The 24,912-nt window shown below is 41.1% G+C and overlaps 1 protein-coding gene and 1 long non-coding RNA gene across 5 annotated transcripts in view; one reads left to right on the forward strand and one right to left on the reverse strand.

Moving 5' to 3' along the window:
* Positions 1–24,912, forward strand: part of CEP85L (centrosomal protein 85 like) — a 133,748-nt gene that overhangs the window by 8,764 nt on the left and 100,072 nt on the right. The window contains exon 1 of one of the 2 annotated variants that reach the window (XM_059842226.1): positions 21,296–21,490. The exons of the other annotated variant lie outside the window; for it this stretch is intronic. Within the exon in view, the coding sequence (XP_059698209.1) occupies positions 21,442–21,490 (49 nt within the window). The 5' untranslated portion in view covers positions 21,296–21,441. Of the gene's footprint in view, positions 1–21,295; positions 21,491–24,912 lie in introns of those variants that run through there. 2 annotated transcript variants of the gene reach the window in all.
* LOC132325817 (uncharacterized) lies at positions 27–10,632 on the reverse strand. 3 transcript variants are annotated; one of them, XR_009486029.1, is made up of 4 exons: positions 10,514–10,632; positions 6,645–6,805; positions 2,218–2,546; positions 27–420 (listed from the first exon to the last, which is right to left on the reverse strand). It is a non-coding gene; the product is annotated as an uncharacterized LOC132325817 (long non-coding RNA). The 3 variants fall into 3 exon arrangements; XR_009486030.1 differs by having other exon boundaries at positions 6,645–6,800; positions 10,514–10,582; XR_009486031.1 differs by lacking the exon at positions 27–420 and adding an exon at positions 507–906.

Below are 24,912 nucleotides of genomic sequence, written 5' to 3' on the forward strand. Positions count from 1 at the left end.
GCCCATAAATAGAGACACACAAAGGCCAAGTTCCAAGTCTTTCTTAATTCACATTCAGAACACCTGTCACACGTGAGATACAAATCTTCCACCAATGTTCAAGCAGTATTTTGTGTTTTGGCTGGAGCAATCTGACATTTATATTTCCTAAGCCCTTCTTGCTTCTTGTGTGTCAGGGAACTTTTGGCTCACATTGACTTGAAGAAGTAACTGTGAAGCTGAGATAGGAGGCATCTTTCTTCAGCCTGTTCTCTGTTTGGCCCAAGCTCCTGGATTTGGAGGGCTTGCAGAGCTAGAGAGCAAAAAACTTCTGTGGAGCCAACCAGTCCCTCCTTCCTCAAACTTTTGGAGAGCTATTGCTTGGAGACAGTGGTTAGGGGGAGGGTTTTAGTGGGACAGACAAGCACCCAAAGCAGTGCCCTGTATTGAACATAAAGGAAAATAAAGGTTAACTTGTTGGAATTAATCACAGTTATAAAGGCTGAGATAGTTAACTCTGTGTTTAATTAAGAGATCATAGCAGTGAAAAGGGAGGTTTCATGTATTAATAGTTTCCTGCAGTGCATAAATGCTGAGACCAAATTAAATTGCATGGTAAAAGTAAAGGCTGAGGTGAAGGGGTAAAAACACACAGTATGTGATGCACGTGGGCTTGTGTTAACAGGAATTTATTTTGCCATGGAAAATGATTGAAAAGGCTTGGGATGATGCTGTGCAGGGCTGGAGTGATCAATGATCTTTTAGGATCCCTTCCAACACAGCTTATTCTGTGATTCTGATGAGCCCAACTTGATCAGTAGCATGAACGGCAGTGTAACACAGGGAGTAATTCCTTTTTCACGTAGCCAAAAGGACTTCCCAAGGTCAAAATATCTTCCATGCAGATTGAAAAATTACTATCAATAACTGGCCAGAAGAAAAAGAAGAGAGTCAGAGAATGCAGTATGTATTTACCAGTATGAATTAATGATCTTTCTGGTCTCCACTCCCTATATTCGTGTTGCAAACCTTGTGCTGTGCAACCTCTGCTTGAATGCACCACCCCAGCACAATTACACTGATACTGCAGAACTCCACATCAGAACTGCTCCGGCTGTGAATGAGGTGTGCAGGTGTGGTGCCAAAAACAAGGCAGGTTTGAGGGCCTGTCTATGCTGTTAGGAATGTTTGGTGGGTCTAACATCACCTAGTAAAGCTGTGAGATGGATCCAGTGCTCCACAGCAGAGGCTATGGAGAGTGCTTTCCAGAGGGAAAACATTTGGGATAGTGCAAAGCAATAAAATTCCAGAGGTAGTATTGAGTATTGTCCCAGGTAGATCTCAAGGGCTTGATCTTGGTTTAGGGTTTGAGGTTTGTCTTACTTCATTCCTACTTTTTTTACTACTAGGAGAAAGATACTGCCCTGAACTGGACTGTTATTTCACAGTCCCCAGGTCAGCATATTGAGATTCTGGAGTTCCTTGAGAAATGCTAGAAGCTGTATTCTTTGGGACATTTGAGAGCATGCTAAAGACAATAATGATAAACTTTTAAAAGTTTTTATATTTTTCAGGGTATTAACTACGTCACCAGATAAGTTGCTTCTAGATGTACCTTTTGTGTTTCTTTGAGCCAGAGAACAGGATCATAAGTGAAAATAATGTTGTACAGCTTTCAAAAAAAGGTAGTATTTTTTTCTAGTTCCAGCAGTACTAAAGAAGATTGAAGGAGAAACTGTAATTGTTGCCATTATTGTTTTTTAGCTGAAGTCATAGAGTATCTAGAAAGATGCTTATGTAACACTGTCTAAAATGTCTTTGTACTCAGAAAAGGTCATAAGTGACTTTGAAGCTTAATCAGTGGAAGTACAGGACAATTTCTGAATTTCATTATAAATCTAGTTTAAATGAAGTCAGCAGAGTTACTTGGGATTTACAGTAGAGTAAGTGTGTGCAGAATATGGCTCCATGATTTTAAATGCTTTATTCCCACTGTGCAGATATTATACACTTGTCAGCAACTTGCACAGAATAATTTTAAAGAAGAGACTCAGCTTGCAAACCCATAATATTCTAGCTATAGGACAAAAAAGTGAAAACTTTAACATTGTTCAATACACAAAAATGTTTTCTAGTGTTCTTACAACAGTGTATAAAACTAGTGAATGTTCCATGTAGGGATTACAGTAAATACTTTTGTATGTAGGACATTGTAGAAGAGGACATAAGAGCACACACCTGTTCTCTTTATAGTTGTGGTTATCTTCTTGATCCATTATGTATTTTTGTGATCTCTAGAGAAAGACATAAATCCTTTGGAGGAGGAGCAGCTCTCCACAGCAGCCTGGTTTAACTTCCTTTTGAGCTAGTTTAGATCCCTGGGTTTGCTGGCTTGGAGTTTTTTGGTAATCAGATAACAAAGCACTTTCACCACCTCAGATCATATGGAAGAAAAGGCAGAGTCCTTTGCTTCAGGATGTAAATGTGCCATCGATCATGCTGGGCAAGCAAAGGCAGCAGGAGGAGATGACTTTCAGCACAAGTGGTCTGTTCCTTTTCTGGAGCAGCTGAAAATTAAATTTCATTTTCAATTTGAGGAGTAAAACAAATCCTGCACTTCTGTATAACTGCTTATGAAGAACACAGTAAAAGGTGAGAATTGAACAAAGAATAAAAATCATAGAATCACAGAAATCACATTTGGCTTCACAAGACTTGCATGCAGGCCTTTGTCAAAACTTTCACAGGAGTCTCAGAATTTAGATCCTAAGCCTGGTTTTTTTTCAGTACTAAGAGGAATGATATAAAATATGAGAGAGAGGAAAGCAGCCAGAAAGCTACTGGTGCAATAGACATGTAGTCTATGTAAAACAACATTTTTTTTTTGGGATTCCTGCATGCTTTTCTCTAGATTTGACCTATAGAGTCTTACCACTGCTGAGAAAACTGCAGCTCCTGCCTGTCTGCACTTCCTTTACTGTACACTGATTTATGTACCAAAAATGCTCCAAACCTGACTCTGGAAATAAAAAATAAAATGACAGGAAGGTTTTGTTCAGTGCTCTTGTTTTGAGAGATGCCTTAGGCTGTGCAAATTTCAAAGGGGTGGTTTTTCCTGTTTATTTTCTAATGATGAACTTTACAGTGTGCAAATATGGGAGGCGCAAATATATGAGGTAATTTTTCCTGCAGAAGCATCATGGAACAGGCAGATAAAAGAGTACAGGAGTATTTAGGGGTGTTATTTAAAGGTAAAGACTTGAACAACACAAGGGACTGTTAAATTTATTGCCAAACACAACAGCTTTTGTGAGTGCTCCAGAAAAATAATCATAGAAGTATTTTTGTGAAATCTCTTTTGTTTATATGTTTTGCTATCTCACTACAAATTAAAAAAAAATTTTCTTCCTCCTGGGAAAATTTAGTGTGACAATCACTATTTGAGACAGACAAGTTTGGAAGACAAGGTGCAGCTGTGCACTCTAAGGAGGAAAAACACTGTTCCCAGGAATTTCCTGGCCCGGGAGCAGTATGACTCCCATGAAATAGCCCACTGCTCCAAGGGCAAAGCTTGTCCCTCTTTTGGCTGAACACCTTTCTATGCCACAGTGGCTCTGCCAGGCAGCAGGAGCAGTGCTGGGGTGCTTCCTGGCAGGCCTCTCCAGCAGGAGAACGCTTGCTGCACTGGCATTGAGGTTTTCCACATCAAGATGTCCATTTTGCTTTCAAGTTCAGCAAAGAAGCAAGTGAGGAGGCAGCCTGGCTCAGAACTGACTTTACTCGTGATGTGGCTCTCTGCCTGCTGGCTCAGCCTGCTGCCAGGCCACCCATGCTCCAGTGGGCATCCAGGCAGCACAGGAACAACTCTTCCCCTGGAAGATAAGTCCGGGAGACGGCTGTGGGGAAGCTTTGGGACCAGGGACTTTGCCAGGAGCCAGACTCTCCAGAACCCTGTGCACCCCAGGGAGCAGGTTATCTCTTAGGACACCCAGGGATCCACCTATCTCAACTGAGAACAATGCCACATCCAAACTTATCCTGATTTCTTTTCTTCAGCAAAGAAAAAAACAACATCAAAAAGTGTTATCTCACTGATGCTAAGCATCAATAAGGGCACTAATAATGCAAATCTAGGAATAGGGGGTTGAACATTTATCCCTCTCTTTTCTAAGATTAGTCTAGTCCTCCTACGCATGCAACACTTTCTATCAGTTACTTGATAAGCCATCATTATGAATTACCCAGTGATTTGTTGATTTGGCATGTATGCAGCAATTCCTCTGGTAAAGCAAGCCAAGAGAATTCATTTCTGACAGGAAGTTTCTGAATAACTAGAGATGGAGTGCCACTAGACATGTATTCAGATTATTTCCTTGTGAAATGGGCAGAAATATTTTTAAAAGTCTGTTTTTACTGGGCTTAATACTGTATTTTCAATGCTGACATGGAAATCAGTACGAATTTCTTTAAAGGTCTGAGAGATTTGTTGATGGTGATTCTTTGTTTTAATTAGAAGAACATCAATCTACATAAGTATATGAAATTACTGAAAACAAAACAAAGCACAAGAGCATCTGACACTTGGGTCTTGTCTGCATGTTCTGGTGGCAGGGCTGGGTATAGTGTGAAGAACATGACCAGAGCAGCTGGTTTCTGTCAAATGGCATCACGACGGCATAAAGGAAGGTGCACTGGGCCCTGCTGGCTCTATCATTCATGCTCTGCAGCTCAGCTGATGTAATTTTCTCTGATGGTTCTCTCCCCTCTCTGCAGTGTCCTGGGGAGCTGCACAGCATTGCCCATTCATGCTGCACTTGATGGATAGCAAAGTGAACAGGAGTGCACCATCCAAAAGGGCAGCAGTGCTGCCTTCCCATTAATACTCCCATGTATCCTTTTGGGAAGCTCTAGGGGTAAAAATCACCAAGTCTGGAACTTGTTACCTACCGAGCCTGGAAATTGTTACTCTACAGATGTGGCAATGTTGACGTAAGGCCTTGTGATACTACAGGCTTTGCAAAATAATGCCATCTGTCCACTGAAAATGAGGCTAAGATGAAACACACATCTCTCTTTATAGACCAGCGACTATGTGTCAAGGGCAGCATCTTTTGTTCACTGACCTGTAATGTGATTGGTAAATGCATTTGTCTCATTTAATGTTCCTGTGTGTCCTTTGAGGGTTTTTCTAGCATACTAGCACCCATGTAAATACATTTAGTGAAGCAAGCACCTTGATTAGATTTTGGCTTGTGTAAATATTTTATCCTAAATTACTTCTTCCAAATAACCACATTTTCTTGCCTGCCCAATATAAAAATTTGACCTGCGCTGTGGCTCTGGTGCCAAATTACTTCAGCTTTAACTCTCCCACAGAAACATTTGTGTGCAGAATTGGTTTTGTGCATGTTTTAAAACTGCATCGTGCAGTAAACTCACTGTTCAGTAAGTTCTAGAATTTATTTGGCAAAAAAAAAAAAAGTGTGAAAAAATGTAATTATGAAACAATTATACATCATTTAAGAGCCAAAGCTATACCTCATCATGATTCACCAGAAAAATTTCGTCTAACAAAAAGCCTGTATGTAATGATATACTGTAATAATGACATAAAGGAAAGACAGAAACTTTTATTTTTTCTAACATAAATTAAAATAACAACTTCTGAAAGTCAATTCCTTGATTGCTTCTGTTTAAGTTTAGTCTTCTTTAAGAACAGCAAAAAATTTTCACTAAATTCCACCTTCTCCTTCTCTGAGTTCTCAAAACTCTGAAGGAAGCAGGTTTTAGATAAGCTGTTGATAATTTTTCCGTAACCAAATAATTATCTTTTGTTTAGAATCTGTAAACAAATGAAATTGGGTTCCTTTTTAATCTATGTTGCCAGCATAGAAATTAAATACAGCTGCTGTAAGTAACATTTATAATGGATGGTACTGCAAAAAGAGCAACTTTGAGTGTCACTGACTGACTGGATATATTCTCTATTTTTCAATATGAATCAAATGAGAAAATGCAGGGCATAAATGCTCAACAGAACTTTTAGACAGCAATTTTCAGTCTAATTGCATGACTAATTATATGCAAAAGATCATTACACAACACATCAGTCAGAAGAGCGTCATCCTCATGGCATTGCTAAGGGCCGGGAAATTACAACAACCATCTTGTGCCTCATCTAAGTTCTTTATTTTTATTTGGTCCTGGCTTGAAAGACATACAAATTCTAGATTAGAAATTTTATTACATGCTTGTGTGAGTAACCCAGCTTAGTTTTAAATTGCATAGGCTCTGTGGCTTGTTCTGTGCATCCTCAGATCGTCACCTACAAAGCCACTGCAAGGAATAAAGCTGTGGACCCCTGCACACGCATCAGATCCAGAGCGAGTGTGTGGCAGGCAGAGCCTGGAGCTGGCTCCAGTCCCCTCGTGGTGCCAGCCTGTGCACACAGCAACCAGGCACACACACAGTGTTTGGGATGTCACCCAGGCTGTGAGCTCCTTTAGAAAAGGTTGCAGGGTGGCAATTGTCTTCAGCTGGGAAAGGGTTTGCTGTCTCAGCAGAGGACACTGATCCAGACAGACAGAAAAGCATACTCCGGTGAAGTTGGTAAGGGATATAAACCTGGTGAAAGGGTAAGTGAATGCAAAGCCTTAGAGCCATACCTGTGCAAGAGCTTGTGTTGTCTCCTGGGAATCCAGTCAGACACAGACCATGGACACCATTCTCAAGGGAGGTTAAAAAAAATGGGGAACTTCTGGTTCAGATGACACTATACTTTCCAGCCTTTTGACTATGTCTTCTTGCTGCAGGCCATAAAGCTGCACTTAAATACAAATTAGTCAGAGCAATTAGATTTTTCCATACAATCTGAAAACAACCATCCCAGTTTACTTTCTTATGTGGAAAACTGCACGTTTCCCAAATAAACCCCAGCTGGGTTGCTGGAACTCTGCTGCCAGGAAGGTTTTCATTGGTGTGCACTGAAAATCTGGATGCTGTCATGCTCAGTGCCCATACTCTGTTTTATAGCAGGATTTTTCTTTCTTCAGGCAGAGCTGGGAACACTGACATTCACCCAGCATGTTTCCTCTGTGCTGAATTCCTCTACGTTGAATGACTAACAAGAGAGCAAGGAACACTCTGAAGATATCTTTTCATTGCTAATGCTCAGATTTTCCATTCATTGCCAAGACACAGCATCCATTTCCAGCACTAAATGTCATGCACACAATAGCTCTGCTGTCGGTGTGAAAACCTAGCTTAACTAAAGGAGGAGGCAGAAAAGATCAGAGCATATCCTCTGTGTGCAAAACTGTACAGTCCAAAGTACGTTTCAAGATCCCAATTTGAAATAGATGGATTAGACAGGGCTGTGTCCTAAGGCTTCATTATCTGCCTGCCTCAAATGTAACCTTTTTATTTTTTTAATTTGAATGATCTTTACATGTTGAGGCACTAAAATGGATTATGGTCCTTACTTGGCCAAAATAAGGGAGCATTTGTAGGAAGGTTTGCAGACTGCTATCTGACTGCATGGTCTTCACCTGGATGTCTCTGGGAATGTTAAGGTCCTTGTTCTTAGTTTGGAGAAGACAGCATCCCAGAGGCTGTGTTTAAGCAAGGAGGAGATACAAGGACTGGCAACAGAAGATGATATAGGACAAAGGAAAGCAGAGCCAGCAAAGTCTCAGTGAAAAACAAATGCCAGGGAACACATCTGAGGTCAGTCACTGAACCAGAAGCAAGACCCAAATCAAAATCTGAATCTGCCTTGTAGATTGATCTTCAATGCACAGCCTGTAAATTGATTCCAAAGGGGTATAATTCCTCAGTGCAGAAGTGTTCCATGTGTATGAGACTATTTCCCCAGCTTTATATAGTCAGAGACAGATAAAATCTGATTTGAAAATAATATAGCGTGCAGTGAATAAATTATATGCTCCGGCATTTGGTGGTGTTTGTGAGATATAATTCTATTCCTAGAGCAGTGTAGGCTTAAATAGCCAAATGGTGTTTATAGGAGATGGGCTGCTGCATTCCTTTTCAGTTTGCTAATATGCACTCGTCTGCTGAAGCAAACCAGCCCTGCATGGAATAAACACATGGGACTCTCTTCATCTGTGGGATGATGTGAATAAACCATCATGTCTTCACTGGAGATCTATGCATCATATCTTAAATTGTGAAAAAAATCAAACCATTTCAACTGACTGTGCTAATTGGATGCACTTTCAGTCTGTATGCCTTAACTTACTGAGTTGAAACTGGAACTAAAAATAATCTGTGGCTGGAAAATCTTTTTGTTGGACACTATAGAATTCCAGCTAGATGGTTGAGAAGTGCAGTTTGTTTTTGTAAAGGCTTCAGGATCTTTGTTTTAAGTGGGTTTAAACCATAAATGCTATTAAGTGTTTGTTTTACTGCTGTTCAGCACTTTCAGGGTTGCATTAGGAAATGGGGACATGTCATTTTGACTTGATTACCATGGAAAACTTTATTTTGTACAATCCTCCAGGCAGAGCACTGAAACATGAGTTCTGTGCTGGTGAATATACTACAGAAGTGGGGCTACCATGCTGTGTAGTGCCCCCACCAAGCAGTAAAGAGGTAGGGAAAATAAAATGTTTTATGACTGAGCTGATGACACTCAGACACTGGAAAAAAAATAAAGCTAAGACAATGGAGCAAAAGTTTATGATTCTTCTCTTCAATGTAATTTTCACTGCTACAAAGTGATTCTAAACACAAAGCACTTTGGGAAATTGTGATAAAGATTTGCTCTTGGTTTTAGAGTGGTTCTCTTTCTCTACAGTGACCCGAACAATTCCCCAAGACCAATGTCTGAACTTGTGTAGCTGCAGTTATCGCAGTTTTAGAAGACATCAAGCTTTATTCAGAATCCTGCTTTCAGTCTCCAAAAATTTAAATTCTGTCTGGAAAGGAAGGTGCTGAGCCAAAGCCCTTGATCCTTTCTTCTCAGATCTTGCTAGGGTAGTAGCTCAGTGTAAAGCTTCACCCAGTTCTGCTCAAGCAGCTCCCCCCTACCCTTTTACTGAGAATCATTTTAGCTGAGATTATTGGTGTGATAGCTAATTAAGCCAGACAGAAGCAGGCAGAAAGCCAAGGCATGATTTTTCACTTGCAGCATCTAGGTCTTGAGAAGGAAATTGTTAACATGTGGTTGCTATCTTGCCACTTGGAAATGAATAGTTGTGCTTGAACACTGTTTCACTATGGAGGGGGACTCTGTAAATGGAATTGCAAGCCTTCCTGATGGGAACAAGGACAGATCACCAACAAGGTAACCAAAGTAACTGCTTGATTGTTGATATCAGTGCCCAGAAGGGAATATCTCTATTAGGTTTTTTCCATGGCTTTCTGGTTTATCTTTCTCTCATTTAACAATGATCCAATTCAAGTAAAAATAAGGACAATGCAAATTGAAGGAAGGAAATAACTGTCTTTAAGCAATGTCCTTTTGCTTGTGGACTAGCTGGGATTGTTGTCATCTTTCTCAGAAATCCCTGTGTATAGACAGTGAGCAGGGTTGGCTGCTTGGTTTGAATTTCTCTTTGTTTATGGTGACAAAAAAGACCTCAGCTTGTAAGCAAAGCACTGAGCAATGATGTGTCCTGAAGGACAGGAACAGCTGGGCCTTCTGGAAGCTCTGCTGGGTTGTGTGGTCTCCAGGCCAATTTTGCTTACAGTATGTGAATTATCTGCATATCCAATTTTATAAATTATTCCAAAGAGGAATTAGTATAATGTTACTCTCCAAGCTTCCCTCCTACCCTCTCCAAGATGAAGCAGATCTGCAGGTTTTCAGAGCTTTCTTCTCACTCTTTTTCTGTTTCTCCTTTTCTCCTTTCTTTCTTTCTACTGACTGCCCAGACTTCATGAAAGCAAGCAAGAAAAGACTTATCAAGCTACTTATTTTTCTGCCTAAAACTTTTACATCAAAGAAAGTTGGAATAGTTTCTGAACTAAAGAGTTTTTGAAGAGAACATGAAAACTCCAAAACCTGATACTGTCACATTCCTACTACTTCATGGTACATAAATATGTTTCTGTGTAGCATCCAGAACATTACATTTGACTGTTGCTATTTAGTGAGAACTGACAGCGCACTTCATGCTGTTCAAGAGGCAAATGAAAATTCAGACCTCCTACCAGGAGCCTGTTCCTTATTTCTGAAAAACTAACTATCTGTTAATTTTAGTCTGGGAGTTAATGCTATTTCAGAATTTTCTTCTTAATTTCCATCATTCCTCTTCTGCAGATGTGGAAAATCACCTTTTTTACTAGATCTCCCACGACTCTCTTCATTACCATCTGCTAAAGTTCCAAAGTCTGTTATGAGCTTGCTGCTAATTTCAACCTCCCTTTTTCTTCTTTTGGAAAGAAAAACAAAACCAAACACCAAATTCCCCACCCCAGCCCACGCCCCCCCCAAAAAAATCCCAAAGAAACAACCCCAAAAAACAACCCAAACAAAAACCCATTCCATCTGTATAGCTGCTGAACAACTTACCAGCAGTAAGAAAGAACTCCTTTCAGAGACCCAAGCCAATACTTCTGCTTAGGTCAGCCAAGAGGAATTGTCTTTTCTTGGGTACATCCTCTACCCGTCTCTTCTTTCCAAGGGAACACAGTTTTCACTAGGCAAGCTGATACTCTGCCAGCCAGAAAAACCTGTGCTGTTTGAAAAACTAAAGCTGTCTTTAATAAAAACCTGTCTAATATAACCATTCTTTCTCTATTAGCCATCTGGGTAGTATTAAAGGGTTCAGACAATAGTATTTAAATGTATTAAGAAAACAGTAATTTTCTAAAAAGTGCATTATTTTTAAATTTTATCTGTTCTTTGATACTTTTTCTAACAGCCATGCACAGCATAGAGGTGTCTGAACTGCTTGGATCCTCCCTGTTTATTTTTAAAGGAATTGAAACTGGTTAATAATAGTGACAGCACTGTTACAACAAAATCAATTTTAATCAAAACGTCAGTTCACTGAGCTATGAATAAACAGATCTATGGGTAGTAAGCACATTTAGCACAGTCTAACAGGAAAACATTAAAACTGGAGAGCCCTGGACTCCCTCCCTAACTCCATAGTGGGCTGCTGTGCTCTCAGTTTTCATCATTGAAATGGCCACAGCAGGACTCACTCCCACGAGTTTGGATGTGATGTCTGAAGCTGCAAGGCAGAATAAGAGTGAAAGATTTTGAGGAGAGGCTCTATACCATGAAGGTCTGAAGGAACAGATATTTTACACCATCTCTTTGAAAGCCTCAACACACGCCCACACACGGATTGTCATGAATAACTCTGATGATGCACTTGCCAGCTACTCTGCAGATATAAGCAAGCCAGTAAATGAGTTGCCTACTCATTTGCAGTGGTTGGCAGTGCCTGCATCAAAGCTGAAATATGATGAAAGGATTTGTGTCATGCGTCCTGAACAGGGGCAGGCCTGCATCACGCTCATTTGCTGTCCAGCAAACACTACTTCCTGACACTGTGACATGCTCGCAGGGGCAGGTCTCCCTCTTTGCTGTGCTGAGCAGTGAGTCCAGCCAAGTCTGCCACTCTTCTGTTTAATCTGTAACAGTGTGACCAACTGTCAAATCTCAGGAGATTCTGTGGATCTAGCATTGTATTTAAAAATAGAGCTGATAAGAGTGTGGGTGAGGGAAGAGCACATTCAGAAATCTGGCTTTTTGTTCTTCGTGAGAACTCTCTCTCTCTCTCTTTCTGACAGATTTTGCAAAGAGCTCACCATATGGGGAATGAGGGCTTGGGAAAACCTTTCCCTGAATTCCTTCAGTACTGTCCTCTACTGGGGTGATAAACTGTATGATTTAAGTTGCACAGCTAAGTGGATAATTTGTTCTGCGGTGCTAATATGCTTATTCATCCTTCATACAATCATAGGAGTCATTACCGAGGTCTGGTCAGTCAAATTGATAGGACAAAGGGTGATGGCTTTAAGCAGACAGAGGGCAGGTTTAGATTAGATATTAGGAAGTGGTGGATGCCCCATCCCTGGCAGTGTTTGAGGCCAGGTTGGACAGGGCTTTGAGCAACCCAGTCCAGTACAAGGTGTCAGCGGGTTGGAGCTAGGTGATCTCTAAGGTCCCTTCCAATCCAGACCATTCTATGGTTCTATGAAATTACTTTTCAAGCCTTTACAAGTGGGTATGCAAACCCTGCATATTTATCAAGCAGAGCTTCCCCGCAGACCAGTGGGGAAATATAGGCTGGATATTGGGAAAAAGATTTTTACAGAAAGGGTGATAAAGTTCTGGAATGGTCTGCCCAGGGAGGTGGTGGAATCACCATTCCTGAATGTGTTTAAAAAGAGACTGGATGTGGCACTCAGTGCCATGGTTTAGTTGAGGTGTTCGGGAATGGGTTGGACTCAATGTTCTTGAAGGTCTCTTCCAACCTAGTCATTCTGTGAATTTAGTGCCACAAGGACCTTGAACCCTTGTCCTCTTCAACATGGAACTAGTAACTCTTCTATCTGCCCCTTTTTCTCTGGTAAATCCAACTACAGAACTTGTAAGTCCGTGTTGTGCTGCTCTGTGTGGAATCACCGCTGGGCAGGGAGGACCTGCAGTATGCAGCCTGAGCCCTGTGCTGTGGAAATATTTGATGTGTCTGAGTTTCAGGGGCTGTAAAACCCTATATTGCAGTCGCTACTTGGGACAGCAAAAAGAATTTCTGTGAGAAATCCTTGCAGCTGGAGATACAGTTGATCAGGACTCTATAAAAACCATCCATTTCAGTGACTGCTCACTTGTACTTTAAATAAATGAGTCTTTAGCAAAGAGTCTTTTACCATATGCTCCACTTTGAGTAACTATATATACTTCATGTAAAAATATATTTGAAAGTCATATGAAAAATTATGCTAAAAAAACCCAGGAAAAATAAGGGACTCGTTAGATAAGGAAACACAATTCACAGCCTCTCAAATTAGTGATCTGGATCTGCTTATCCAACTTGGCTCACTTGCCAGCTCCTTGGAAGTTACTGTATTTACTAACTTATCTGCTCTTTTTAAAGAGGGAACTAATCTTGCAATATTTTCTTTTCCTCTCTGCTCATATAAATTTGAACTCCCAACAGATTCTGTTGCGTTCATCATGGTGAGCTCCAAGAGGGTTTCAGCATATTTTTTGTTCTTTGTATTTTTTACATTTTGCATACACCTGATAAAAACAAAATATTGATAATTCATCTGTATTTTAGAACTCCTTTGTGCTTCAGAACTGATGCAAATATTTTCAAGGTGAAGTTTTATTCTGAACATTCAATGTGCCTCATAATGGCATTTTTTCTGGTGATTTTTAATGCTTTTGTGGAGGCCGTTTCAGCAATTAAAGCACGACACAGCAAATACTAAATATAGATTTGAGTGGAATGGTTGGTAGTTTCTGTTTTCCGCAGCTCAGTTTCCTTATCTCTGTGCAAGGGAGACTGGTTTCCTTAAATTGGAATGTATAAGCTCAAAGATATATAGCATTGAGTACATATGGTTACGTTGTAGAGCCTTTAGAGTTTGTAATGTACTGCTAGGGCTTTAGACATTTCAGTTTGCTCTAGAGCTCTGTTAGAGTCAGCTTTCAGAGGTTATGTGTTCCTGCCTACCAGTAACCTCTGAAAGCAGTAACATAAAAATGCAGCAAATATGTTTTGGAAATACTGATTCAATTTATCATTTTTAAAATTAGCTCCTGATTTCTACCTTAATATGATGCAACACGCATGGGATTTTTTGTGGTTTCAATCCAAATTTTGAGAGTTTATCCTTGCTGCAACCATCTTGGTGAAAGACAGGGAGTATTTTCATGTATTTCAAGTACAAGATACTTCATGATAGCTGTTTTTTTATTTCTTTCTTAATTTTCCTGTTCTGTTAACTGCAGTGGCTGTGCTAAGTAAAGATCTTGTCATGGTGAGTGCTGGGGCTGTGTTCCAGCAGAGCCAAGGCTCAGTTAACATATTGTCAGGGACTTCCATGAATGAACAGACTTCATGGAGCATTTGCTGGGATAGTGTGCAGATGTGTATGACTGCCTCTTGCCTTCCTTAATGCATTTTTGTTGCTCTCCATTTTGGCTTCCTGACTGCTTGCCATCTCTTGTTTCATTGTATTTTTTTTTTTTTAAATTTTTACATTGGAAGCTTGTGCATTAAGTTGTTTTGGAAGGATGCAGCCAGATCCAGATTTTTAGTTAAGCTATTTATCTTTTTCTATTAATGCTTTTTGTTTGGGTCTATCAATATTCTTACCTTGTGAACAGATGGCAATTACTTTTCCTTCAGAAGCCCTGGAGACATTCTCATGTTCTGGGTTGACCTTCTGATGCTTGGATCAGAAGATAGCAAGACCAAGAACTAAATGGTCAAAGTAGAGATATTTGTATCATACTGTCCTGCACTAACCAGAATATTGTAACTGTGATTCTTCAGTTTCATTTTAATTGATTTAACCAGATATTCTTACTCACAATATTAGAATGGTACAGCAATACACTACATGATGTGCAATTCTCAAACCTAAATGAGTGGGACTGTCCCCAACAATTCAAGCAGCAATACTTAAACTTCTATGCTTCTTTTACTCATATATATTGAAAGTTACATGCTCACTTAGGAGCTTGATTTCTTGTTGTTTTCTAAGGGACCAAAGATCAGGTTACATGTTTACTCCTCCTGGATCAATTCGGTCACTCAAGTAATGTGTTAAAAGTAGAATGATCTTACAGCCAAGCCAGAGCCGCAAAGTTACTTTTAATAAGCACTCTTGTCTGTGTTAATTTTAAGTCAAAAGCAAAACAATCTAAGGATACTGTAGTAGATTCATACACATGTCATGTACTAACCCTGAGGTCCCATTAAACAAATCTGATAGGCACTGTGGGTCAGTACAAACCAGTACAGCCCAGTTTGTGCGTTTCAGTCATTTTCTGCCTTCTTGGGAAAAAAGGGTTCATCTAAAAATGTGTTTTCTATGTGTTTATTAGTTTACTGTGAGAAAGATACAAGGCACAAGACATAAGCAAATTATGCTTTACAGAGATAGGCATATCAAAACCAGAGTGTTTTCTAAGGCTGCCTGTCCTGTACAACAGGCAGTTCCCAGCAGTGCCATGGCTGATGGTTGCTGGTCCTTGAGCATTGTACAGGAAACAGGCTGGTTCTGAGACATCTGTGACATCTTCTGAGACATCTGAGACATCTGGTTGGGTGACGGGTGGATATAGAAGTGGCCAATTAAACTGGATTTTATTCCAGCAGCATAGAATACCTCATAATTTTAGTTATGGAATTCTCACTGCTGAGAGAAAAAAAAAAAAAAGTATTGTAATAGTGATACATTATTCTAGCATATAGTATGCAATTAATTATTCTAGAATCAATGTCAGTGATTTTTGTAGAATAAAAGTCAATGGAAAAAAATGGGGTAGGGAGCCTCATTAAGTTATAGTATTTATAGTTACAGCATGCAATAAATTTTTCCATCCGACTTTTACGTATGGGCATATGACAGTACTGAGCTGACTAAACTAAGCACTGGCATAACTCCATTGACTTTACTGAAATTTCATCCCTTTGCAGCAATATTGGGTTTGGCTCAAACACAAGAGACCAGATAATTTTCTGACTGGTAATGCTCAAAGCTTGTATTTCTGACTTGGAATAAACAAACAACATATTTCAGGCTATAAGCAGATAATGACGGTCACTTGGAAGAAATTTCCATTTTCAAGTATTCATACAACACTGCATTGCTGGCTGGTTGTGCTGTAGAGTGTTTGGCCTTCCTGTAACAGTTACTTATAATTTAAAATTCTGATTTACTGCAAAGTTATATAATTCATTGGGATTGTTTGTTGCAGAAGGAAAACAGGACTTGCTCCTTTGAACATTGTGGTGGAAAAAGGCCAGGAACCTGACCTACATGGTCTGATCCTTTGTTTCAGTGACTGCATATAAGGGGTTGCTTTTGATTAACCTTTAAAGCAGGTAGGTTTAAACAGCTCAGCTAAATGCTGGTTTTGTGCTTCTAATACGGCAGTTACTTCATATTTGAGGTGGAGTTTAACATACATAAAGAAGCCTAAGAAAGCCTGCAAGTTATTGTGTAGTGGTATCATCCAGATTTGGATGCATCATCCTTCTGCACTCATTTGTGTGTAATATGGAGTCAAACAAGTCTGCCTTGAAGAAAAATGCCAGCTATAAAAATTTGAGCATTGTCAGTGGCAGTGAGATCAAAACCCTGAACTGCAGCACTGCTGGGGCTTCCTGGGCTTTAGCATAAGTTTTAGCACAGAGAAACAAATACAAAAGATACTGGTGCTCCTAAAATCAGAGAGTGTGTTCAGAGAAAGTGAGGGTGACTCAGGGGGGCTCAAGAACAAGAGAACTGGAGATTCTGCGGAAAACTCATACAGTAGAGTAAAAGAAACAATTTAAAAAAATTTTGTGAAAGGATAATGTCTTCCAAGAAAGCTGGATGTGTTAGTGAGTCCAGGGGAAGAGGCTCCCTGGCTGCTCTGGTAGAGGCACTTAAACTTTATAAGAACCAAATTGGAAGCCTGGGAGAAGACCTGTCACCAGCCTGTTGGTTTTGACATATTGTCTCCATCTGCTCCCAAACCATTTATATTTCCTCTCCTTTACTACTGCCTTTGGGAAGAAGGAAGGATAGAGAAAAGGGAAGATAGAATAGCAGAACTCAAAAAATTTCTCCTTGAGCAAAATATACCTGAGAAAATCCTGTTTATCTTCATAAGTTACTGGTTAGATGCCACTGAATGCCACTCCTGCATTTGTTCTTCCTGCACTATCTGAGTTGATAACACAAAGGTAATTTAATTCTCTGTGATTTATTTTAAATTACTATGATAAACACACACACACCAAAAAAATAAAAAAGGCGAAAAATTCCTGACACAAAGGATCTTTCAGCAATGATGTAAATAAATTTTCAGGTAAAAATCTGACTCTGAAGCTGGAATATTAAGAAGAATCTGGAATTTCAGGATGTTGGAAAATAACCATAGCTATATTTATAGGTATGGTGACAGTGAGCTGCTTGGTTTGACTCTCTCCCATGGTGTAAGCTGTTAGTAAAGGCAAAGTGCAAAGCAGATTCTAACTGGTATCAACTTGTGCTCCTCTGTGAGACATGTGCACTCTCATTTGCTAGTAGAAAAGGCAAAAATAAGAACATTGTATACACAGTGTCACTTCACGATGCCTACTTTGCAGATAGTAGATGACACAATTTATTGTTAATGCAGTGCAGTGCACTCTGTGTACTTTGAACAAAACATTTCAGTCTTTTATAGGCCAGCATGCCCCTACCAGCAGGTGTGCAGTTCCTTAGGTAATCTGTTCTTAATTATAGTGACTCCCAAATCAGTTTAACATCTTGCTTTGTAACATACATAGTTATTTTTTTGGAAAACAGGAGGAATTGTTCTAAGGCTTCTTAAAGGCTGCTAAGACTTTGCTAGGACACAGTGTTCAACTGTAAAAGTTGTGGGTGGAGGAAAAGAATTGCTGTACTTAGTGAAGCAACTCAATAACTGAAAATTTGTGATTTTAATTTCAAAGTAATTTACAATGTAGATATGCTTGCAGAAATACCACTGTTGTTTTTGATAGAATACACACATGCCTAAAGTCTTAATTAGATAGGGGAAATGGTCTGCATTCTGTTAGAACAATGTTTAGGTATTTGCATTTGGGTTTTTTAAGAATATTTTAATTTTATTAAATGTGAAAGCAAGTATGTAGAAGAAACACTGAACTTAATTTTTGGCTTTAATCAAAAGAAAATGCTGTTTTCACAGAACATGCTTCAGCTTAATTCCACTTCAAGCATTATGTTTTTACTGAGGGAGAAAAAAAGGGATATGATTTCTGAACCTGGATCCACAGACCATTGGATAGGACATGCTCCAGCTGACCTTAGTGAGACAGCATTTGCCTAGCACCAGTGCTTAAACTGTTACTTTCGATGGTTGTTTTCCTCTGTTCATGCTGCCAAGGTGGAGTTTGTGTCAATAAAAAAAGGAGGTGGGGAGAAGGCTTTTCAGACACTAAGAAATTGAGTCCATTCACTGTCTGGAGCATCACATTTCACAATAATTACCTGGGGATGCAGCTGTTTCCACTTATGGTTTTATTTACATGTAAGGTTACACGAGTTTCCCCACACTGTGCTGCTGCTTTCCATGAGTATCAGGAGCTTGATGCTCCTCTTGGCTGAGGCAGCACTGGAACACAGATTGTCACGCTCTTAATTCTTATCAACCGAAGAGATGTAAGAGGTGACAAGCTCAGCAGTTGAACTGGATGATCTTAGAGTCTTTCCCAACCTTAATGACTCTGTGTTTCTACTCTCATGCAGGTCACCTTAGTGTAGGTACACTCCTTTGGGACAGACAAAGGCATGGGAAGTGGACCAGAGCCACTACATCCCACACCTCTGTATGGCAGGGCCTCACAGGCAGAACAACAGACACTTGTTAAGAGGACGGGTGTCCTCAGGGCCCACTGCATTGCCCAGCTGAGATCCACAGAAAAATAGAGGATTATTTCAGTAGCACTAAATGGCTTTTTTTTTTTTTTTAATCTAAACTAAATACTGCTCCGTGTCTAGAACTGGATACAGAAGCAGAGTGCAAGACTGCAGCTGTAAAACATTGCTGGATAAAGAATAAAGCATTAACAAGCTAAAAATTTATTTATAGAGTAAAACTACTGGCTTCAGTTGGCCTGGTTTCCAGACAGATACACTGTGGTCATTAGTAGTGTAAAAGCTTTACTAATTACATTCAGTTTCTATAAAAATAACTTAAAATCCAATCATAACAATGAAAGTTTCTCAGGTTTTGCTATCTGACTGCTTATACTTAAGCACAGTTGGTCTTTTCTCTCTGCACTGAGCAGTAGCACTGTCAAAGCACAGATGTCCCAGTGGGGACATCTTGGAAGACACAGCCCTGTGGTTGGAGGGGATTCACCCAGGCTATCTGGCTGTGTTCTGCCACCCTCATCTTGGCCTTTTTTATCTTTTTTTTCATCTGCAGTATCGTTCACAGCTAGACAGGAGATACATAAGAAACTGTAAAGCTTCCATGAATGGCAATACAAATTACATAAAACCACTGCAGTGACATTTACTAGAAGATAGAAGAACAGTTACCACACCTTTTCCAGGCATGTAGCTTTCTTGCAGTCATGATATGCCTCTGGACTCTTGCAGCTGCATTTCAGGACAGCACTACAAACTCCAGAGCTTAGCAGTCATAAGGCAATTTTTCTTCTAGCCTGCAGCCAGATAACTTCCCCATCTTAAAATTCTGCTTCCTTACAGCTCACCATATCCTCCTGTAAATATGCTATGTACTCAAGCTAATCCAACAAAATCATATGTTACAAATGTAACACACAGTCAAGTCCTTTAAAGAGGCCTTGAACTAAGCTGTTCATGTGTTTCCCTGTCTTCAAAGTTTTGCAATATACTTTAGCTTTTCTTATTTCTTCTAATATTCATGTCTACCTACCATGCATCTCTCTCGCAAATATTCTTCAATGTTGACGTTGGCTTCAGGGTTGAAGGCTGGACACTTTCACTGAGGTGGTGGCAACGAAAATTTAGTTCCTGCTTTGGTGTTCTGCTGTAAACCAGTATTTGTGGCTTCTTGAAAATGCTTCTGACCTTTTACCATTCAAGGATTTCTAGTAACAGCATGAAAGTTTTGACAGGATCTCCTACACTTTTACTATTTGGGTTTTTTAGTCAGTATTTGGTAACATTTAAAGTCTGTGTTTCTACAACTCTACCTACAGAACACCCACTGACACTCTGAAGTTAAAACAAGCTGGTGAGGAATGCACATCATGTCAGGTCTTTGGTCAGTGTGCAAGGGCTTTACACAGATAAGAAAGAGGATGAAATAACAACAAGCAGCATTTCTACATGCTCATGCCAGTACTTCTGAGGACTGTTTTATTGAGTACGTTATGAATACCAAGCTAGGCATAAATAAAACATGTCTTGTGCTGAAACAAAACATATAACTTTCCAAAGAGATGAAAGCTGTTCTGTGATCATCAGCTACTAATTAAAAATGCATTGGGTCAGCAGGAAATGTTTGAATACAGTTTTATTTATTGATTGTGAATGTCTCCACACAAACACAGAACAGATCCTGTTTTCCCTAAGCTATCATGTCCACCATAATCTACTATGCTGTCTGAAGCATCACTTTTCTTCTTTTCGTGGGTGTGCATTTTGTAATCTTGGTATGGCTATGCTGAGGTTAGAAGCTGTCCAAGTGCTTTCTCCTTCTCTTTGTTTTTGTCTGATAATGTGAATTGCTGATTGAGCCAGGGTCTTGCACAGAAAGTAGTTTATAAGGGGACCACTGGGCTGCAGTTGCAAGCAACAGTAACAGAAAGGCTACTATTGCAGAATTATCCTCTGAAGTATTTGAGCAGACTCAAAGCAGCAGGGAGAGGGGATGCGCCTCTTACTGGGTTTTAGTTATTGCTGACAGGAGCATTTTGTTCCCAGTCCTGTGGCTTGAACTTTTTGATGTTACTGTGGATCTTTTGGTGGAACTGATCGTTCAAACGGATGTCACGATTCTTCTTTATTTCCACATCGTTTTCTTACTAAAACAAACATAAGAAGGGGGAAATACTGATTTTATTATGAACTCTACTTACTAAGGTCTGCTCTTACTGACCTTGGGTATTTCCAATGCCGCAACTCAGGAGTCAGGCATTTCACTTTCCCAATTACCTTTACACCACACTAGGTGCTGTCAGTTCAATGCTTTCCCCGGGGACGGGCACACGCCGCTGCCCCTTCCCAGAGCCCAGGGTGAGCGGGCGGCGAATACATGTGCAAATGCGAGCCCAAAACCACCTCCGCGGCCCGGCGGGGCCTGAGCGGGGCGGGATGGGCCGGCCCAGGCCGGGCTGTGCCGGGCTGTGCCGAGCTGGGCCGGGCCGAGGTGGCCCGGGCGGTCTCGCCCCCCGCCGCAGCCCCTCGCTGCGGCTCGCCCCGTGGGCCGGGTTATGTAAGCGGTTCGTCCCCGAGCAGCAGCCGCCGCATCTGCGGCGCTCCCGCCCCTGTCCCCGCCCCGCTGCCAGCGCCGGAGAGGCAGGAGGCGGCGGCGGCAGCGCAATAGAGCAAGTTTTGTCTCGGCGAGGGGGCGGCCAAGTCCCACCGCGCTCGGCACCGCCGGCAGCATGGCCGCGGCGCCCCTAGGGCGGGCAGCAGCCCCCGCCGCGGCGGCAGCGCCCCGCTGAGCTTCCCGGGCAGCGGCAGCGGGAGCGGCCGCCTCCGCCGCCCATCCAGGCCGCCAGCCCGCCCGCCGGAGAGCGGCGGTCCCCCGGCCCGGCCCGGCGCGGCACCATGTGGGGCGGGCTGCACCCCCAGCCCGGCTTGCGCGGCTACAAGGCGGGTAAGGAGCGCTAAGGAGGGAAGGGGATAGGGCGGGGGGAAGGTACAGGGGCCCGCGCCGCTTCCCGTCCCCTCCCCCGGCCCGGCCCGGCTCCCTCCCGGGTCCCCGCGGGAACGCCGGAGGAAGCGGCTCTGTCCCCGCCGCCAGCGGGAGGCGGCGCGGCCCCTGCCCCGCGGCCGGAGCGGGACGTGGCGCCCCGAGGGGGCGCGGGGGCCGGCCCGGTGCCGCTGGCGCCGAATCGGCCCCAGCCGGGGGCTCAGCGTTTCCTTAGCTGGACCTCGAAGCTGATGACAAAAGCTGGGCTTAACCTACATAATCCGTTTCCATGCTTTGAGCTTTCTCTTCCATCCCCGATTTATGCTAGTATACCCTTAAGCAGAGTCTGGAAGCGTGCTTCTCTTGTAAATTTCGTTGTAAATTTAGACCGGAACAAATGGGTCGAGTCCTGTTTTTTTTTTTTTTTTTTCCCCTTTATTTCTCCACCACTTTTCTGGCTCTGGATTAATTAGAGCCTAGCTCCTGCAGGCTGGCAGGGATGCGTTGAAATGTTAATGCTTGGAGTTAGGTTGTTCTAGGGGAAACACCTCTGTGCAAGCGATTCCCCCGTCACGGCTGTCAAACTGGCAGTGCAAAACCGGTGAATTGGCTGCAGAGCCGTGTGAATATTGCTTTTGGGCAGGTAAGGCAAGGCACCGGCTCTTTAGGATGCCTTTTTTAGGATTTGAAAATACTACCGACTGTATCACCTGTCTTACTTTGGCAGGGCTTCTGCAAATATTTTGTCATGTTTTGATTTATTGAAGCAATTGATCACAAGTGGAGGTCTGTGGTTTGGCTCTGCCATTGCAAGTGCAGCGTGGTGCTGTTGGAGTAATTTCTCTCCTATAGAAATTTGGATTTATGTTTTAATTTTGGGTTCACTGAAGGTGACTGTATAATGTGTATACAGTTAGCTGACATATTTAAATGGTGAGATTGTTTTGCTTGCAACTGACAGGGTTTTTCTTGCAAATACAAGAGCTGCTAAGACATTCTCAGCAGCTGCCTGAATCTGTACAAGTAGGCTAATGTTCATCCCTATAAGGTGAATGAAGACATTGTTCTTTTTTTTCTGTACTGTGATTAAGTTATGAATTTCTATGTATAATACGTTTGCCTTGTTGAAGCATTTTTCAAAAACTATTTAGTGCTTCCTGCAGAAGAATAGAGTTACATTATCTTTGTACTACAGCTTGCAAAGATAGTGGGTATTCTGAACAATAGGTGTGGAGATTTCAGTTAATTTGATGGAAACGGCAGGAATTTAGGGTGTTTCAATTCTTGATTATTTGTCTTTGGGACAGGAATATTAAAAGGTATCACCACGTACTCTGACGCTAACTTCAGACCATTAGAAAGGTTGTTAGTGTTCATTTTTCACTTGTTTCAGAAAACTTTAGATTGTGACATTTGATACATTGTTTTCCCTTTTGTTTGGGGTCACATAAAGTGTTTTAGTATTGCATTGTATTTATCAGCAATTCCAGTGAATTACTGAATTTATGTTTTGCTTTGCTTGTTTGTCAGAATTGTCTGTAAGACTGGAGTACAAATTTTTTGTATTGCTTCTAGTTCCTCCCCCTTCCCTTCTTTTCTTTTGAACTTGTATTATCCCTGAGTGTTTAAATGGATGTGTCTCTGTAAGCAGTAGAGGTGTTAGGTAGCAAAACTGGTAGAAAAAAGATCTAATTTGAGATAGGATAAACTAACAGAAAGTGGTGGTTAATTAGAAGGCAAGTAGATGGAGGTTTAACCTTGAGAGATGATGTCTGCATTATAATTTCCAACTGAGGAGTGCCCTCCTTCATCTCTCCTACTGGGAAACAGTTGAGAAGCTGTTTTGTGTGGTTTGTAATCTGTCTGAAGATGTGGAAGTTAATTAGCTCCGTGCAGGTATTTTTATTGAAGGAATGACAGCTACTAAGACCCTATGCTATTGTTACTACCATGCTAGGTGTTTTATTTTTTTTTTTTTTGTAAGGAAGCTGTTCATGGGAAAAGTATTTTGTAGCAGAACAGTAGTGTCCTACTAGGAAGCAGGAGTTTAGGCAGTCATTTCTTAAGCTGAAGGAACCTTTCTTCTGCCAAGATATGTTTAATACTTTAATGGCAGCTGCTTGATGGAGATTCCAATTGGTGTGGGAGTATAACAGTAAATGACTTGATAATTCTTGATAAACGTATTTTTGTTCTGAAAAGTCTTCTATTTTGCTAGTTGTACTTCAGTTATCTATGGATATGGGTATTTAAAAGCCTTAGTTTCAAAAATCACTGAAAATCATACAGTTGAAAATCATATAATTCCCTTACAAAGCTAGGTGCTTACTGAGTTATTCTATTTACACAGGGGAAGCACCAGTTTTTTAGTAATAGATGCAAATTAATTCTGGTTATCTTAAAAATGGAACAGGCAAGGACCCTTTTGGAGCATATTTAATTTGTGACCTTCAGTTTTACTCTTTCTGCTCATTTCCACATGGCGCTTGCCTTTTATTTCAATAGGAGTGCCTTCTCTGAAAAAAAAAAAAAAAAAGCTGTCTTGTTTGTATCCCACTGAGATTATTTTTTTTTTTTTAGATAGGTGCTTCTTGTATAATTAGTGTATTTAATGACAGTTTGCTGCTCATACAAAATAATTTCAGCTCCTTACAGTCTCAGTGACTGTCCTGAAAAATAAATTGCTGAAAAATTAAATTTGAAATGTATATGATTGACTTAAGTCCTTCAGTCTTCTTGAACATGTGACTGTTTATGAAACCCTTGCAGCATGGTTTGTGCCTCTGTAAAGACAGGAGTTCCTCATGTGCTGTAGGAATTTAACTGCAGTGAAGGGCATACAGCATTTTAATCCCTTTGCTTATTTATCTAGACCAGCCTTTGAAATGCACATTTGGTTAATAACTCTTTTAAGACTATGAAAGTGCTGGTCTAGATGTGGTTGGGCCATGTGTGTCCAACAGATGCCTGTGGCAAGTGAAAGAAGCACTCTTTGAAATGACGTAACACATATTTATTACTTTTAGTAAACGGTGCCACCTCTAGTCAAGCTTCTTTCCACTGTCCATTATTGCCTATTGGTGATGCTGGACATCAAAAGGATTTTATTGACACTCCCTAAAAATAGTAGCCTGCACCCCTCTGCTCCTGGAGCCCTGGCAGTGTGATTTGCCTTGTACTTGAGCCTCACTGGCAGCATGATATCCGTGGGTCTGAAAGATTATTTAATGATGTCACAAGCAAAGAGGCAGCAGCAATAAGGTCCCAACACATTGTAAAGCCCATGTGGCTTTACAGCTGCCTTCTTGGGATACATGTGGGCTTCAAAGGCAGCTTCCTAACTCAGCTGGTGGGGGGGGGAGGGTGGGACTGATGACACTCACTTT

The sequence above is a fragment of the Haemorhous mexicanus genome, chromosome 3 (genome assembly GCF_027477595.1).
Source record: "Haemorhous mexicanus isolate bHaeMex1 chromosome 3, bHaeMex1.pri, whole genome shotgun sequence".
In the NCBI taxonomy this organism is placed as follows: Eukaryota; Metazoa; Chordata; class Aves; order Passeriformes; family Fringillidae; genus Haemorhous; species Haemorhous mexicanus.